This window comes from Camellia sinensis, chromosome 3 (genome assembly GCF_055761805.1).
Source record: "Camellia sinensis isolate YWXY chromosome 3, ASM5576180v1, whole genome shotgun sequence".
NCBI lineage: Eukaryota > Viridiplantae > Streptophyta > Magnoliopsida > Ericales > Theaceae > Camellia > Camellia sinensis.
In genome coordinates, this window is record NC_138963.1 from 47,714,722 (window position 1) to 47,733,750 (window position 19,029).

At 36.7% G+C, this 19,029-nt stretch overlaps 1 protein-coding gene and 1 pseudogene across 21 annotated transcripts; both read right to left on the reverse strand.

The window, feature by feature from the left end:
* Positions 1-324: 324 nt before the first annotated feature.
* Positions 325-1,944, reverse strand: LOC145821489 (putative disease resistance RPP13-like protein 3; annotated as a pseudogene).
* Positions 1,945-4,870: 2,926 nt separating this feature from the next.
* LOC114308673 (uncharacterized) lies at positions 4,871-9,466 on the reverse strand. 21 transcript variants are annotated; one of them, XM_082919690.1, is made up of 10 exons: positions 9,123-9,426; positions 8,658-8,699; positions 7,758-7,825; positions 7,616-7,681; positions 6,818-7,543; positions 6,143-6,670; positions 5,896-5,958; positions 5,720-5,821; positions 5,496-5,645; positions 4,871-5,366 (listed from the first exon to the last, which is right to left on the reverse strand). In XM_082919690.1, the coding sequence occupies exons 6-10, from the start codon at positions 6,585-6,587 to the stop codon at positions 5,266-5,268; spliced, it is 861 nt and encodes a 286-aa protein (XP_082775816.1). In that variant the 5' UTR covers positions 6,588-6,670; positions 6,818-7,543; positions 7,616-7,681; positions 7,758-7,825; positions 8,658-8,699; positions 9,123-9,426; the 3' UTR covers positions 4,871-5,265. The 21 variants fall into 21 exon arrangements, with proteins under 21 accessions (XP_082775816.1, XP_082775814.1, XP_082775813.1 ...); XM_082919688.1 differs by having other exon boundaries at positions 7,763-7,825; positions 9,123-9,423; XM_082919687.1 differs by having other exon boundaries at positions 7,763-7,825; positions 8,658-8,737; positions 9,123-9,411.
* Between the last annotated feature and the right edge of the window lie 9,563 nt (positions 9,467-19,029).

A 19,029-nucleotide genomic window follows, 5' to 3' on the forward strand; every position in this document is an offset into this window, starting at 1 on the left:
CGAGCAAGACCAACTCTAGGGAAGCCCAAGTTAGCTCGGCCTAAATAAGGGCTCGAGCCTCAACCAGGCAAAACCCACTCTGGATAGGCCCAAATTAGCTCGGCCCAGCATGGTCGGTCCTAATCTATCCAGCTTCTACCACGGCCCAAAGCCAGATTATAAATCTCCCTCTCACCATTCGATTCGTGATGTGTTAGATTCGAAATTGTTGCAACTCAAAAAGGTTCACACAGATGATAATATTTTGGATATGTTGACAAAGACTTTGTCGAGGGACAAACATTTGAAGTGTCGAACTTTGGCGGGTATGGTTGATGTCTCCACCTAAGTCGATAGGGGGAGAATATAAGGGTCCTTAGCACCAAGCAGGAGCCCTATTAAGGTTTGAAGGCTTGTCGGTGAAGACTCTTTTGATGATGGCTTCGCAATTGACACCTTGTTCATAAAGAGATGTCGAAGGTTCTTTGCCTTCCAAATGGAACCCAGCAAAGTGGTTATATTAGTATACTTCAAATCTAAAGTCTCCAAGCATGGTAGATCCCCAATTGATTCCGAACATGATTCTAGACCGGTCCATCGCAAGCCTATGTATCTTAGGTGCTGTAAGTATTGGCTGAGTTTCTCGGGTAGCAAAGGTTTGTAGACACCCTCTAGATCAAGCACTTTCATCAGGACAATACCTCTAGATCTCCTCTTACTATTCTTGTGTTAAGCAATGTACTGACTTCTCTGTTAGATGTACCTTGTTTTTGGGCTTCGAGTGAAACATACGAACATAGATGTTGAGTATGAGACTCCAAAGTAGACTTCACCCCAACATAATGATCTATATGCCTCCGAATAATCTGATTAGACTCATGTACATGTGAATTACAATGGCGGATTTGAAGAAATCCTATATCCTCGGCTTTTGGCAGGAAGACATCGTAAAGAAAGCTCGGCATTCGACATGTTTTGGGGCTTCCATCTTCTTTCCATGTTGCTATTTCAATCATGTTTCTCGACACTAGTTCTTCCAAATATGCCTTGGCCAGATCTTCAGGTTCAAGGACACTAGCCGCGGTAGTAGTTGATATTTGAATAAATCCCTCGACAATCCACAACTGCAACAACCTCCGCGTAGGAATCTCATACGCTTTAGGGAAGAGAGTCAAATAAAGGAAACACGACTTTAACACATATGGTAGCTCATGATAGCTTAAAGCTACGATAGTCAAGAGATCGACTGATTGATCATCATCCCCCAAGTACTGTGAAAGATGATCAATTACACCGGACCACTCATCATTCAGTTGTGTACTCGACAACAATCCTCCAAGCAAAACCGCGACATATTCTCCCAATTCCTACCTTGAAATTGTTCAAATTATCTATACTCATATCATAATTTGCCCCATTTACCACCTTCTTTAGGATCAATTCCCAACTCTTCTCATCAGATAATCGCATGAGTTTCAATGGGTGACCCCACCAGTCAACCTCGGATGTAACCTTAGAGTCGCAAGTAGTGAGGATGACTCTACTTCCATTCGCAGCGTCAGCAAAGGGACGTGCTAACATGAGCTAGACATGATTGGTGCAGATACCATCCAATACTGTTAGAAACTTGAGCTCCATTAAATTTTGGAAAAGCAATGCCGACAGTTGGTGCTTGCTCATAAGCTCCACGTCAGCCAATACGCTACATATTGGAATCTGTTTGATTATTGCAAGCAACAGATCCTTGTATGTGAAATCTTTGGCGACGTGGAGCCAAGCACGGCTCTAGAAATGCTGCCGAATGTCTACTCTGTTGTAGACATTCCTTGCCAGTGCGGTCTTTCCAAGCGCTTCTTCGCTCGCCAGAGAAATCACACGGAGGCTTTTCTCCTCCTCGTTGTCGGTCAATTGAGCTATTAACTCCTTCTCGACATCTCCACGTCCAACAAGTACATCGTGCTGCATTTTTTCGTGCGTTGCGAATGTTTGATTAAATTTCTTATGATCGAGGATATTGTATTTGTCTGTTTGTGTTGTCGGTCGATGTTGATGTGGAAATAATTGAGTGGATACATCTCTGAAGCTTCGTACAATTTTATTCATTTGTAGGTGAACTGGATTTGGATCCATGGTCTCCTTTGTTGGGTGTTGAGGAGGAAAGATTCGATGATATATTCTGCAGAGTAAAGAGTGCGAAGAAGCTGAGGCCAAAGACGAAGCCGAGACTCATCGAAGCCAGTGGTATTGTTGTTTCCGACATGGAGGAAGATCAAAATTTGTTTGAGTTCTTTCAAGGCAACATCCACACGATTTGCTAGTCCTGGAAAGATAAATCTTCCTTCGGCAAGAACTACAAGAACAGATTGTAATTTCTGAAATAAAATTGAAATGGGCACATCATCAGCCATGGTCTCTCTCTCTCTCTCTTCTTGCTTGCTTAGTTTCTTACGGATTCACAGCTAGGCAACTGTGAATCATTCACTGCAGGAAATTTAACTTTTAGTGGCGTTTAAAAAACGCCGCTAAAAGTGTCAAAAACGCCGCCAATACTTTTTGTGACGCTTAGCACCAAACGCTGAGGACGCGACTGTCGCTATAGCTTTATGACGTTTTAAAAACGTCGTGATATTAGTATAGGTAGCGTTTTTAAAAACGCCGCCAAATGTCCTCCTAAACACAGGCTAACGTCACTGACGATATTTAGCGACGTCTTGGAAAAACGCCGTCATATCTTTTTTTAAAATAGTTAGTATGTAGGGTATAAGAGGCGTTTGTAGAAACGCTGTCATATCCCTTTTTTTTTTAAAAAAAAAAATTGTGCTTAATTTTATTTGATTGAACTAAAAAAATACCTGTAATAGCACTAATATAAAATAATAACTCCCATTCAAATTAGCTGTAATGAAGCATTAATTCACTTTCTCATTCAATTAATATCCAATCACCATTACCCACAAAATTAACATATCCAAAATCCAAAAATCATGTTTTAACATTAACCACAAACTAACATATATCCAAAAATCATGACTTAACATTAACCACAAACTAACATATATGCAAAAATCATGTCTTAGCATTAAAGTTGTAGTCTTCACTGGTCTACATGCCTGTATCAGAACATAAACTGCAGTCAGATTCACCAAAATAAACACAAATTGAAGAATTTGTACCCAGTACTAATAAACAGTACTTAAAACTTGAAGAAGCACTAACAAGAATATTTTATCACATACCAAGAAGCACTAAATACATATAAAGAAAAAATAAAAATAAAAATGCTATTGATTTGTATCTCTCCCAAATAAAATAAATAAGTTGATTTGTAGCATGTTGTACCAATGTATGTCAAATTAGGCAAGACTTCTGAAGGGTCTTTAACATATTTTTTCTTTTAGAATGTGAATAACCTTATCAAATTGAGATTTGCCATCACATACAAATTCAAATTTGAATCCAACCAAAAATCTGGGCCAATGTTGAACAGGTCTATGATGAACAAATCTAGACCTTTAATTGACAACAAACCAAGCTCAATTTATGGAAAAGCCTCTGATAGATAATAGAAGATACGAACAATTTGTTCCTGCAACATGTTAAATGATCAGACTATTATTGAACTGGCCCAGGGTATTGATTTGATAGGTTAGGCCGATGCTAATTCCATTGCTTGAAAATAAAGCAGATTCACATACATAGATAACATTCAGTTCAAGAATGTTCAAGTTTTACATGCCTTTGTTTCTTCTAATCAAATCACAAAAGCTTCAGTGTTGCCACAACAATATTCAAATAAAAATCATCATCAAGTTACAACATTTTGTGGTCCCACAAATTGGGCATCAGATGAATACTGATGCAACATGTCTATGGCATATACTATCCTCACCTAAGTCAAGAAATTACAATAATTTTAATAGAAAATTAAAATTACCATTGAAATATTACCTTCTCTGTATTCTTCTTATTATTGCTAACCACAAGCTATGCATCTATATACATATGAAATTAATAAATGCATACCCTTACATAACCCACCAAAAAATATAATGTCCTTTTAAGGTTCTATCTTGAGTTTGTTTGAACGATAAACATGAAGTTCAAATAGAAGCGAATGCAATTTGGTTCCATCCAGTTTCATCAATGTCAACAAGTGCAAAACCATTTATAACAAGAGATTATTATTCATAAAACCCCACTTTTTAAAAACAAATGGCAACACAAATAGTATGACCAACGACCATAAACATTCTTCAATATGAATTGAACAACTCTGAGAAATAAACCAAATGGGAAAGACTTTTGGTAATTAATTTGTACCTTCAGAGAGACAACCCCATTGGCCAACCTTTGAAGACAACACAGAATTGAGCAAGGAAGAAGCAGTAGCAGAGTGAAGAGGCATCAATGACTCTCCACAACCCAACTCCACTGCCAACCTACTACATTGACCATTGAAAACCCCAAATCTACGACCAGTTACATAATTAACAAAAACCCTTTTCAAAAAACAACCACCCCATTCACATATACAAATGTGTACCTGGTGGAGAAGAAGGAATGGTGGTGGCGAGAGATGTGAGAGGGAGGAGCAGAATTTGAGGAGGGTGCGAGTCCACCGAGGTTAGATGGCGATTGGGTTCGACTTTTACGACTTAGGAAGGCTTTAGCGGATGATGTTGACCTCTAAAATAGCCTTCTTGCAGAGTCGGTCGCCATTTTTGTCCCTTGCTCAACTCTCCTCCCCTCTGATGTTAGTACTCTATCCCCAACATAAAGAATTATTCTAGTTTTTCTAGTGCAATAAACATCATGTACTAGTATTATTTGTTATTGAGTTACTTAACCTTCTACCTGCACCAGAGACAGCCTACCAAGAATGCTACAACACTTCTCAATATACATGCAGAATTGATTTGTAAAAGATATTACAAACTAAGAATGCTACAGAGTCTAATCATATTTTCTGAAACTGAAGATATTGTATACTTATAGTTTTATATGTTAATGTAGTGAACTAGTAATTAACAATATATAGCACATTTTTCTTGTAGTTTCTCTTGGAGTTGATAATTTGAACTCCACTAAAATCATAGACTGGATACAAATTGTTTAATGCCAAACCACCAACGTCACTCACAAAGGCATCTTCCTCCAGCACATCTTGGCCAGCCAGTTGCATGTCAGAAAATTTTTGTTCACTAAAAACATTTTCTCCAACGTTGGAGCCATCTGTAGCATCAATTGAAAGATTATCCATCATGCCACCTACAACCTTCTCCTTTGCTACATATTTATCCTCTTATCCATCATGCCACCTACAACCTTCTCCTTTGCTACATATTTATCCTCCCCGAAAGACTTGTCCAAAGAAGCAGGACCATTGCCTATAAAACAGTGAAGTAAACACAATATAAAACATGAAACAATGTGAAAAGATGACTTTCTCATTTGTGGTGTATAAAGTTAACAAGCTCAGGAAATGGAATAACAACTCCAAAACCAGAAGTTTATACCTCTGTCTTCATTGCAGTCAATAGAAACAAGAGAGGAAACCGTCAAACCATGATCATCAAACAGGTCGACTTGATCAACTTCAGTTGCCTCCCTTCCTTCTGCACCAGAGCTGAGGCCACCTTGGTGTACATGAGATTCACTATTTTGTTCTGCATTGTATATTCATAAAGTGAATTTTGTTTGCTGTTGCAGTCAATAGAAACGAGATAGGAAACTGTCAAACCATGATCATTAAACAGGTCGACTTGATCAACTTCAGTTGCCTCCCTTCCTTCTACACCAGAGCTGAGGCCACCTTGGTGTACATGAAATTCACTATTTTGTTCTGCATTGTATATTCATAAAGTGAATTTTGTTTGCTATTGCAGTCAATAGAAACGAGATAGGAAATTTTCAAACCATGATCATCAAACAGGTTGACTTGATCAACTTCAGTTGCCTCTCTTCCTTTTGGCACCAGAGCTGAGGCCACCTTGGTGTACATGAGATTCACCATTTAGTTCTACATTGTATATTCATAAAGTGAATTGTGTTTGTTGAAAATGCTAAACTCATACCAAAAAAAAAAAAGAAAAATAAAAGAATACAAGTCAATATCATTCTCCAATAAATATCATAAAATATTACGTGAATATTCACTGTGCACCTTGATATTTTGGAGCAAAATGGGCTGTGTGAGGAATTTTTGCTTCAGAGCATTGACAATCAATGCTAGCATACACCACATGAGATTCTGCAATAAACTCATTTCCCACGAGTTCAAGCATTTTCTCAGTTGTGCCTCCCTCTGAAGCATTTCCACTGAAATTCAAGCTTTCACTTTGTTTATCTTCTCCAACATAGCTTTCTTTGGAGACAAACCCTTCAAAAGCAGTGCCATTCACTTTGGTAAATTCACCATATGCACTTTCATCAGGACCTTCACCAGTAACCTTCTCTTCATTGGCAGTTGGTGATGCATTTTCTTTATATGTCATTTTCTCATCTTCATTTTCTGTTAATCCAATAACTAACTGTGACTCCCTATGATTTAACTTTCCGTTCTTCATGTTGCCAATAGTTGAGCCCTCCTGCATTCTTAAGTCATCCATTTCAGGTTCACAACTAGACGCTGCTTCTTCACCAGGATTTGTATTATTTTCTGGTGTAGCAAACAGAGTTTTGAGGTCATCTTCTGGACATCAGCAAATAAGACATAAAAAATTCCGTAATTAACAAACTTGCTGAGTAAGGTACCCCATATCATTGATCAATAAAGTTAGCATTTTGTGAGAATCTTGTACAGTAAATTATAGAATCAAAAGGAAAATAATTCATTTACCAACATGCTCTTCCTGTTGGACAGGTGAGAAGCCATCAGCTCCGAAAGTGGGTTCAGTAATAACCACATTACCAACCTTATCTTGGTCTTCAACTGGCTTCAGGTTGACTAAGGTTTTGTGATCAAAATCTCCACTTTGGATCTGGGATCAAGAAACCAAATCATAATCATCACCCTTGTGTATATTATCCTGGAGCAAATTCGGATTGCTAGCCAACACCAATACAATGTTTTCTGTCTCTGTAACAACAAAGGATTCTCTGGCAGGAACATGTCATTCTAGCTCTACAGAATCACTCTGCAACTTCACAGAATTGGACGATGGAGTGCCTTCTACCATCATCAGAGCTTTGATCTCATCAATGTCTGTATTTTGCGTGCAAACCTCCATTAAACGATGCTGCTGCTTCTAACAAGAATTGCTGCTAGATTCATATCTTCTTATGTAAGTATCTTCAGAAACTTTCTCAATGCTGCTCAAAGCTGTATTGCCGGCACTGTCTGCAACTTCTCTCTCAGACGATCCAGAATCTGTAGTGGGTCTGATTCTTTCTATCTCAGAGAGATCAACAATGTTAATTTGCCTAGCTTCCACATATACATTTTCAGAGGTTTTCATTGAACTACTGCATTCATTAGATTCAACTAAATAGTCCTCAACAACCAACTCCAGGTTCCTTAATTCACCAGGGCTGTCACCATCTTCAAACTCTAGTAAGTTCTGCCCTGCAAAAACAGAAGCTTTGTCATCATCAACTCCATTATGGGCCACAACGCAACTTGAGTCTATGTATTTGCCTGTTGTGGTGGGGTCTTCATCTCTTTCCCTTTCCTTCGCTAGATCCAAGTTCTCAGAATGTTTAGCTGCAAAGTGTGAAATACACTGTTAGAAACTGCATAAATAGAGAACAAAACAACTCAGTGAAAGGCAAATAAACACCTCACCCATGTAATCAATTCGCTCAACCAGTGAGTAGCAATCATCTCCTGATGTGGCTTGAGGGACACCTGCATCCATAGACACTTTCAAGTCTTCCTCAAGCTCAAAACAAATTATTGGACTCAAATTCTGTACTTCTTTTGCTAGAGTGTAGTGCTAAATCATCCTCATTGACTCTACTAATATCATCTTGAAGGGGATTCTCTTTGTCAACCTCAGATTAACAGAAAACAAAGTTTGGGAAGTGGGTTTTATTGTAGGTTTTTTTAGTTGTACGATATTATTGGAGAAATTTTTTTTTGTGTTTGGGAAGATAGTTGGGTTTTTTTTATTTTTTATTTTTTTCATATTCTTTTTTGTAGTGGGAGACAATGACTTTGATGCCTATAAAAAGCAGTGACTTTAGAAGAAATAAGAAGCATTTCAGTCAGTATATTTGAAAAGGAAAATGAGCTGTAAAACAGGATTCTTAAAAAAAAAACTCATCCAAAATATAGTTAATGAAACCAAGTCAGGCTACAAAAGACCTATCAGAGTTATAGTTGACGTTATAACTCCACACATCAAACAACAGCTAAGTTAGAAAGCTGATCAAGTCACATACACGACTACAATTTACTATTAAATGACCTTAAGCTACCATTGTAATTGGAGAAACAAATAAATTATAACTAAACCCCATACTAGAGCACATTGCCAGATTTTCATTATAAGAAACAAATCCAATTTAAGCAATCCTAATCTATAGATTCCACCAAGATTTTTTGCACAAAATGTTACAAACTTTACAGCTTTATTCCAAATCTAATCCACACCATAGATTCAACTTTGGATTAACAAAACAGTACATAAACAAAGATTCTCGTATAAACTAATCTAGAAGTAGAATTAGATACTCACGCAAAGGGAGAGGGCTCAACAAAGAGAGCAATTCAGCGAGGCCTGGAAATAACTTCTGAGCAAATATTATCAACTTCTTTCTGGAATACTAAACATCTATATTGTTAAGAATAATATTGTAACACTGAACATCTATACTGTTAGATTTCCAATCAATCATATCTTCATGGGAAAAAAAAATGCTAAGCACGTAAAGGTGATAAATAAGGAGTTTGAGGAAATAAAAATTTTACATATCAGAAGGCTAGAAAAAATGTAACTAAGATTTCAAGTAAGCTAAACAATGACATAGTGGGGCAAAAAAAAATGAAGAAACCAAACATTTATATGTATATATACACACACACACACACACACAACACAAATAAGCAATAGATCTCAATAACCAAATCGAAAGAAACGGGAATGAAGAGCTTGAGAGAGAGAGAGAGAGAGAGAGAGAGAGAGAGAGAGAGAAATCAATACTTTGCGGTGAAGCTTAGAAATCGAGAGAGAGTACTTCAAATCGAAATCGCTCTGAGACCAATCTGAGAAATCAAGCACAGCCTCTCCTGAGATCACTTCCTCTGTGATCAAAACCAACCCCTCTTCTCTCTTCGCAATCTCCCAGAACTTGAGATCGATATCGCTGAGAACAAAGGATGAATCGAGAGAGAGAGAGACAGTGGAGCTTCAAAGCTTCAAATCGAAATCGCTCTGACGAAATCGCTCTCAAGGGTTTAGAAGCAATTGGGGGTGAGCAAGAGAGAGGCGTGAGGAATCAAAATAGGGTTTACAAAGCTTGAACAAGTATTCTTAGAAATAGGCACGTGAGGCAGAACATATTTGGAGGCATTTAAAACGCCTCCTGCTCCAAAACGGTACCATTTTATTACCGGAATATGCGACGTATTTATAAAACGTCGTTAAATATTAATAAACGTGGCGTTTAAAAAAACGCCGTTAAAAAAAAGCCGCTTAAACCCATTTTTCTTGTAGTGATTGGACGAGGACTTCTTTATTCTTTCTTTCTTCTTCTTTTTTTTTTATATGCTTTATGCTTTATGCTTTATTTTTTTTTAATTATTTATAATTTTTTTTAGTGACATGGTGTTCCATGATTTATTTATTTATTTATTTTACATGATATGATAAAAAATTAAAATTTGATATATAACTTACAATGTCACTAGGAAAAAATTGTTGAACTTAAATTGTAATCTCAATATTTTTTCCAATCACTGATCGATGAATTTATCAATCACATCATCAAAAACTATGTAGAGCATTGTACTGTTAGTTATCAACAAAAATATCTTTAATTATGAATTTAGTGGTGTTTAGTTATAATGGAAAATTGCCACCCAATGGTATTCCCACAAAATTATTATAAGTTGATGGAAAATTTTAAGAATTTAGTTATTAATATTTATAATTTTTTTTATTGATCTGTAATTATTTTTTAAATATACACTGAGATTTCGTTTGGGAACAGACTATTTTAGTAATGTTTTGACTTTTTACGAAAAGATGTACAGAAAAATAAAAAAAGTGATGTGACAACTTATAATGACCTTTTGGCTACATAGTTCCCAAACAAAACTTGAATTTAAATTTTCTCTAGTTATAACATGTTGGTTGTAACTTAATTGTTATCCATAGTGTTTGTTGTGACTTAATTATAATATATTGTGGTTATTATTTTAATTACGATTGGAAAATCATATTTATGTCTCAAATCGTGTGGTTATGATTATTGTTCCTTTGAATGATTGAAAGCAGTTTAATTATAACGCGAAGTAATATCAATATCATAAAATGTCATAACTTACCTCTGATATACGGATTTGTATTGTAGAATCTCCCATATATTACAAATCGAGAAAATTACCAATTACTTAGAAAACTAAATCAATAGATCACATTCATTTTGGATGTGAGCCATATTATATTAAATTTTTTTTATACATATTTTACTTTTTGGATGATTTTTAGACTACAAATTCTTGGTATATAGCATTTTTCAATTTTTATACTTAAAATTTATAACGGTTCTGGTTTAGACCCAATCTATTTCTTACTTTTGAATCTGAGAATCCATGTCCTTAACTGTTGTTCATCTCATTTTCATCTTGTTATTAGTTGAGTTAGGTTGTTTGGGAGTTGTGATTGCGTTTGAAACAGGTTGAGAAATTAGTTTTTCAAAGAGTTTTTGCCCAGATTTTTTGCCTGTTTGGTCAAGCGGTCTTTCTTGCACTCGAGCGATTTTTTACAGTTTGCAAAACTAATGAAAGTGTGGTATCCTCCCTTGAGTGGTATTTCTTACGCTCGAACAGTTTTTTGCAGGTCTGAACTTCTAGGAGGGGGTCATTGTGTGCGGTGTCACTTATTGTGTCTTGCGCTCTGTCACGACTCAAAACCACCCCTATGGATTAGGATCATAACCGGCCAGTAATCACTTGATTACTTACGACCTCAAACAATAATACAGAATAAATACAATAATGGGGCCATAAGTGGAAGCATATCACATACAAAGAAGTCCATTGAATTGTGCCAACATGATCAAAATATATATAAATTGCTTAGATTATTGTGCATCACACATATTTACATGTCTATGCAAAACTTTATGTATCAAAGAAGTTCCTTGTACATATAGTTTACATGAGCCAAGACCATCATAGCAAAGCTAACACAAAAATCATATCAAAAGTGAGTCAAAAGACAAAAGACAAAGGCTCAATCTTGGAGACTTGACCAATCAATTCACAAAATAACTCCTAGAACAAACCCTACGGTTGGTCTCCATGCTGCTGGTCACCTACATATACATACATATATACGGAGTGAGCAAAACTCAATGAGTAATAATAAAGTAAAGAGATTTGAATGAATAAGCATAAGCTTTACAAGACTATGGTAATTGAAGCAGATCTTTCCAAGATATAGCTTTCATACAATATCCGTATTCACATTACGGAAAGGCCTCGACCCCAACATCATACAGAACGGCCTCAGGCCCATCATATAAGCAGAACAGCCTCATGCCCATTAAATAGAACGGCCTCAAGCCCATCACAATATCAGAATGGCCTCAGGCCCATTACATTATCAGCTGATCAGAACGACCTTAGGTCCAAGCAAATCATATCAAAACAAAATGGCCTCCAGCCCAAACGTATCATAGTACAACAGAAACGACCTTGGGTCCACATTGCATATATCATATCACATTCATGAAACTCATTCATTTTGAACAAAACACAAGTTATAGATGGCACATCTATTAAGGAGGAGAATAAGTACTTTAAAACATATATTTACAACACTATTACTCACAGTGACATTGGCCTTGCGATGGTCCTTCCGACAGGCGACTTACACATTATAACACAGATACAAATTCGGTAAACAATTCATTCATTCTTAGTCTTTTCCTTTATTTACTCGTTTACGATTCGTTTATTTTTTTGTTTATCTTTAAACATTCTAGAGGGCCTAAACATGCTTGCACACAATTTTAGTGGGTCGGATACGTTAGCAGAGATTGACGATTTTTCACCCTGTTTTCCGCACGTGCGGAAATCCTTTACCACACGTGCATTTATTTCAAAAGTGATACTATGATTTGCCTTGTTTTCCTCATGCACAGCTGTGAGCCCCACACATGCAGTTCTGGGCTTTTCTAGGCAGTCCAAAAATTGTCTCAACCTTAAGCTTTTAAACTCATATTCAAGCCCCAATTCATACAAATCCATTTCAAAAAAATGACATATATACATGATTAAAGTGTATTTCAAACTCAATTGAATCAGATCTTACTTAAATTCCAAAATCAAACCCCTAGCTTTCACAAATTGATGAATTTCTTCATTTTCTTTCAAATTCACTTACATTTTCATTAAGTATATAATTCTTGAGTTAGAATATTGCAAAGGCTAAAGATTAGGGTTCAAGTTTTCACAAGTAACCTCAAAACAAGCAATGATGAAGATATACACTCTTAAATCAAACAAATCCAAAGGATTCAAGGTCCATTCCATAACTATAATTCAATTAAGCTCTTAATTCCAAAACCCTAACTCTTTTAGGTGTGAAATGTCCATTTCAAGACTTGATTTTAAACAAGCGAAAAGATATTTGAAGAGTTTGAGCTAATTCCTTGAATTTTCCCTTTAAATCCCCAAGCTTCCAAGCCTTGACCTGATCTTCTCTATTTTCTTCTTGCTCTCACTCTCTAGAACTCTAAACAAGATATTTTTGAGTCTAACTCTAAGTTCTCTAAGGCTTCATCTATATCTATCTTAAGTTAAGTTAAAAGCATAGATTAATTAGTCATAATTCAACTCCTTAGCTTAATTAAATGTATTTAATTCATTACAAATCAAATTTTTACAAAACTTCATATTAGGCCTTAAAAATCATGCTGATCACAAATATCAAGTTAGTTTTGGTTTCTGACATCTCTAAGACCTTCAATTTTCAGCTTAAAGCTCTAATTTCAATAGATTTTCCTACACTTAAATGATAAAAATTCAAAATCATACCATTCACACAACTAAGCATGCAATTTTATATCAAACACATAATCACATGGATAATTAGAGAATGAAAGCATATTATGGAATTAGGTTATCACATGCTCGAGCGGTGTTTTGGTCGCTCGCGCGGTTTGTGTGTATATCAGTCTGAAGGGCAGGCATTTTGGGTCATTTTTTTTACTTTTCTCTCTCTGAAAACCCTAAATCTTCTCTCTCTCTCTCTCTCTCTCTCTCTCTCTTTCTAGTTCTTACATTCTAGTTCTAAATACTCTCAACCCTTTGATTTCTTCACCCTAGCCTTTTTGAGAAAATGGTAGAGCAGGTTGAGAGCTTCGTTTTAATCGAAGGAGTTGTTGTTTTTAGCTCTGTCAAGTTTTTACCTTTGCTCTCTCTGGTCTTCTACTTTGAGCAAGGAATTTCTTCAACCCTTAAGCTATGTTTGGTTTTGGCTTTTTGGCTAAAAAAACACAAAAGGCAAAATTGGCTGCATAAGCCAATAAGACAAAATGTCACGTTCAAACAATAATTATTACACTTTTTTTCTCACAAAAGTCAAAAAAGCCAAAAACAAAAACCAAACGACGCTAAAAAAGTCAGGTTAAAATAGTTAAAAAGCCAAAAAGTCAGGCTATTTTAGCTCTTCCCAAACGAAGACTTAATATGGTTATTAGCTTAGTTATTTGCTCTTTGAAAAATGGTTAGTGATTTGGGAGCTTTTGCTTAAATCTAGGTTTTGATTTTGAAAAAAAAGAGTGGTTTTTCAAATAAATGCTGGAGAAAAGTTGTGGGAGTGTATATATTGTTGGGTTGTGTTGGAATTTTGGAAACTTACTTCTTAAATGAGATTTTAAAGAACAAAGAAAATTTTGTTTGAGAATCATTGTTATTTGGTTTATGGGAGTAAAGGAAAAGATGTTGGGTTTTGTAAGATTGGAACAATGTTATGTTGATGATGATGGTGAAGTCGGATATGTAATATCAATCCCATTTTAAAATGATGGAATTATATATTTTGATTAGAAATTATTTATCAAGTAGAAATATCTGTTTGGGCTATCAGTAGAGGATAACTTTGATTGTTGTAGAAATTACATGTGAATTAGGTTAAATTAAAACTAATTTCTCATACATCTTGCATTGAGCATCATTTTATATTGAACATTGAAAATGTATTGATTTTGAGAAAAATTGGTGAATACTTTGGTGAATTTGGTTAGGGGGTATGCTTGTGGTTATTATGTTGGCCTGTGAGTTCTTTGTGAAAGTTAAGAATCCCGTGCAGTTAGGTGTCGTTCCTTCCTGTTAGTACCGGTAAAATAGCCTTGGTAGTGCTTGTATAGCCTACAGATAGTACCTAGAGATTCCTAATGTTTTGTATCCACTGCCCTGTTTTCTATTATAAAAGGATTATTTTCATGAATTGATTTATAATCTGACATTGCATAGTTTTGAGATAGAAAATGTGAAATGTTTGACAAATAGCATGCATGTGTATACACCTTATGACTTTGTTAAGATTCATATATTGTGTTAAAGTATCTCTACTGGGCTTTGGCTCACCCTTTGTGGAAAACAACTTTCAGGTGTTGATGATATGCCTCCGCCAAAGACATAGCTTGGGAAGACTTGTAGCCAAGGGCTTCATTTTGTTAGTTTGATGTAATTATTTTTGTATAGCCTTGGAGTTTAGTTGTATTGAGTTAAACTCATTTTGTTATACCCAAGTATCAACTTGGAAAGATTGAACCATTAGGGTCTATAATTACCTGACTTTATTTTTATTTTTAACTTCATGTATCCATGTCATATGCTATAGATTCAAAATATAAATGTATATCGCATATGTTATCTCTTGTGTTTATCAAAGTTATAAATGAAATAGAAGATATGATGTTATTGATCATTTTGTAAAGCATAATATGAAATGGGTTATTTTTATTATTTCGGGGCGTTACAACGTGGTATTAGAGCTACCGGGTTTGAATACATTGGGATTGTGGGATGTGGTTTTTACCACAATGGGTTATCTTGTTGGATGATATTAGAAGTAAACTTAGTGTGCTATGTGATAATATACTTATGTGACTAAATGAGTATGAGATTTAATTTCTTAGATATTGATTGGGCCTACGAGTGTTTAGAAGTCCTGTTAGAAGATCACTGCTATTTCTAGCTAGAACTCTGGCAATGTCACGGGACGGTCACTATTTAGAAAGGAAGTTCATTTGTGTTTATGTGATTAAGAGCTTATGTGGAGTGAATTATTTGTTGTCCACTGTATTAGGACGTGAGTGAACTAGTTTCGACACATTTGTAAATATTCTAATCTGTTGTGTTGCCTTTATTAGGATATCAGGACGTGGATGTAGATGTGGTGGTGGTAGGCGTGGTAGGCCTAGGGGGTAGGATGTGTCATTATTGGATGATATTTCGACACAAAAGAAGAGATTTGGTCAGGCCAATGTGGCCGAGCCAGCAAGTCAGCAAGCCATGGGCGCTTTGGCTAGCGAAATGGCTAGAGCTTTATAGGAATCTATGGACATTCGTAGGGCTGAGAATCAAGTCTAAGCCCATGTTGCTGAGACATGACTGTTCTTTCTGAAGAGGGAGTTTTTGGGATTGAATCCAAATGAGTTTTTGGGGGATCCGAAAGAGCCACTAAAGGCAGATGAGTGGCTTGAGTAAATACTGAAAATGTTCGAGATGCTTGGCATCACGGATGATGGTTTAAGAGTGACCTTGGCATCTTTTCAGGTAAAGGGAGATGCCGGTTAATGGTGGAAATATGCATGAAGGCATATTGGAGTGACTTAGGAGGCCTTCGTTAACGCTTTCTAGGACAAGTTTTTGCCTCCCATTACTAGGGAGAAGTTGAGGGATCAGTTCTTGAAGCTCAAGCAGCTGAACACACTCGAAACCAAGTTTGAGGCTGCTTTTACAAGCCTCTCTAGATTTGCATCGGAATTTGTGGCGACGGAAGAACGTTGTTGTGTTGAGTTTGAGAAGAGGTTAAGGACCTGGTTCCTTTTCAAGGTAGCCGAGTCTATGATTAGGGATTATGGTTACCTTGTGGAGGCGGCAGCTCACCTAGAGACAATGATCCCGACAGATAAGGGGCTCTAGGCAGAGGAGTTAGGAGGTTTAGAGAGAGACTTGGGACAACAAAAGACAGAGGGGTTCCACCGCACAATAGTCCCTGGCCGGACAACTCATATCCACTTTTTCTATACAGAGTTCTAGTTCAGGGAGAGATAGTCAGAATGGGATCACTTGTTGAGAGGTTACTTTTTGTTGTTTAATTTTATTGCCAATGTGTTGATTGATATTAGTGCATCTCATTACTTCATTTCATCTACATTTGCATCAATTTTGGGATTAAAGGTGGCTCAGTTAGCTCCGCTTAGGGTAGAGTCACCAGTTGAGGGTGAGGTTATCTTTGACTAGGGATGTCGCGGTTGTGAGATAAAGGTTGTCGGTCGTCGATTTCCTTTTGCTTTCGTATTGTTAGACATGTTGGGTTTCAATGTCATCTTAGGCATGGATTGGTTGTCTTCGTACCATGTTGTTATAGTTTGTTACCGTTAGAGAGTTATAGTGTGCATCTAAAGTAGTGGTTGTTTTCATTTTTTGAGGGGACCAAGTTGATAGAGTTTTGTCACTAGTAAATGACTCTCATGGTCAGGGTGAGTTTAGTTGTCTTTTTGCAACTTTCTTGGGTAGTGAGAGTGATGTAGTCTGAATTAATTTGCCGAGGGTAGTTTGTGAATACCTGGATATCTTTCCCAAAGATTTTACTAGTTTCCACCCCACCGAGAGATTGAATTCTCTATTGACTTAGTGCCTGACACGACATTGATTTCTATGGCACCGTATAGATTTGCACCAACGGAGTTGTATGAGTTGAAGATTAAAATCCAAGAGCTATTAGATAATGGCTTCATTCGCTCTAGTACATCACCTTGGAGAGCACCGACTCTCTTTGCTAATAAGAAGGATGACACTTTGTGACTGCACATCGACTATCGGAAGTTGAATCGGGTAACTGTTAAGAACAAATACCCATTACCTCATATAGATGATCTATTTGACCAGTAGAAGGGGTCTTGTTGCTTTTCTAAGATTGACTTAAGATCAGGTTATCACCAGTTGAGGATGAAAGAGGAGGATATTTAGAAAACGGTCTTTCGTACGCGGTATGGCCAGTATGAGTTCTTAGTGATGCCTTTTGGGCTAACCAATGCACTAGATTCATCTATGGATTTGATAAATCGGCTCTTCTTTGAGTTCTTAGACCATTTCGTGGTTGTGTTTGTTGATGACATCTTAATCTACTCACCTTCTAAGAAGGAACACGAGGAACACTAGCTTATTGTTCTTGAGTTGCTTAGAGCACACTGTCTATATGCTAAGTTTGGGAAGTGTGAGTTCTAATTAAAAGAAGTTAAGTTCTTAGGCCATGTGGTATCCGGAAAAGAGGTGACTATGGACTCTTCTAAGATAGAGGCAGTGCATGATTGGAAACGACCTAAGAATGACTTTGAAATTCAGAGATTCTTGGACTTAGTCGTGTATTATGACATTTTGTGAAAGACATCTCTAGATTGGCCTAACCTTTGACTAGATTGACGAGGAACATGGTTAAATTTGTGTGGAGTGAGACTTGTGGAAGTTCGTTTCAAGAACTTAAGGTTAGACTTATCACTTTTCCAGTATTAATTATTCTGGAGAGGGGTTTGGGTTACTTAGTTTATTATGATGCGTCTTGAGAAGGTTTGGGTTATGTGTTGATGCAAGAGGGAAAAGCAGTAGCATATAGTTCAGGGCAATTGAAAACACATGAGAGAAACTATCCTACTTATGACCTAGAGTTAGCATCGGTGATTTTTGCCTTAAAAATCTGGAGGCATTATTTATATGATGAGAGATTTGATGTGTTTTCCAATCACAAGAGTTTGAAATATTTGTTTTCACATAAGGATTTGAATTTGAGATAGAAGAGGTAGATGGAGTTTATGGAGGCTAATAATTTCAAGTTGCACTATCATTCGGGAAAGGCCAATATAGTAGCCGACGCCTTGAGTAGGAATCTGTAAGCAGTATAATATTGTCATCCGGGAATGGGAGATGTTGGGTGCTATTGGCGAGTTTGACTTGCATCTTGGTGAGTCCGTTGAGTCAGTTGTTTTATTCATTGTAGTTGCATAATCTACATTAATGAACCGAGTTATAGAAGCATAACGGGATGATCACAGAGTAGAGGCTATCCGTGGGAAGATATCTAGTGGAAAGGTAGAGAAGGGCTTGAATGTGTATTCTAACTAGAGTGTGAGGTATTTAGATTGTCTTTTTGTGCCAGAATCTTGTGGGGAGGAGGTACTCCGAGAGTTTCACCATTCATGCCTTGCAGTACACTCGGGAGACACAAAGATGTACCAAGACCTTAGTCGCCAATTTTGATGGAGAGGGATGAAGAGAGACGTAGCCTTGTTTGTTTCGAGGTGCCTTACTTATCAAGTGAAGTATGAGCATCAACGACCGGCAGGTTTGTTGTAACCCTTACCTATTGCTGAGTGAAAATGAGAGCATATAACAATGGATTTTGTTGTAGGTCTTCCAAGGACTTAACGGGGTAATGATGTCGCGGAGATGATAGTCGACTGGTTAACTAAATCAGCACACTTTGTACCTATGCGCACAAGTGACTCAATAAAATACCTTGTCGGCCTTTATTTTAGGGACATAGTTTGACTTCATAAGGTTCTTGTGACTATCATTTCGAATAGAGATCCACGTTTCACGGCTCAATTGTGGCAGAGCCTATAGAATGCCTTGGGAACTAGATTGATGTT

Bases quoted from the DNA above. Each gene is read 5' to 3' on its own strand.
- LOC114308673 (XM_082919697.1), bottom strand. From the start codon at position 6,587: ATGGATGACTTAAGAATGCAGGAGGGCTCAACTATTGGCAACATGAAG. The intron at 5,822-5,895 runs GTTTGAAAATTT...TATACAATGCAG, and splicing joins CAACCTGTTTGATGATCATG to AACAAAATAGTGAATTTCAT. The intron at 5,367-5,495 runs GTATAAACTTCT...ACTGTTTTATAG, and splicing joins TGACTGCAATGAAGACAGAG to GCAATGGTCCTGCTTCTTTG.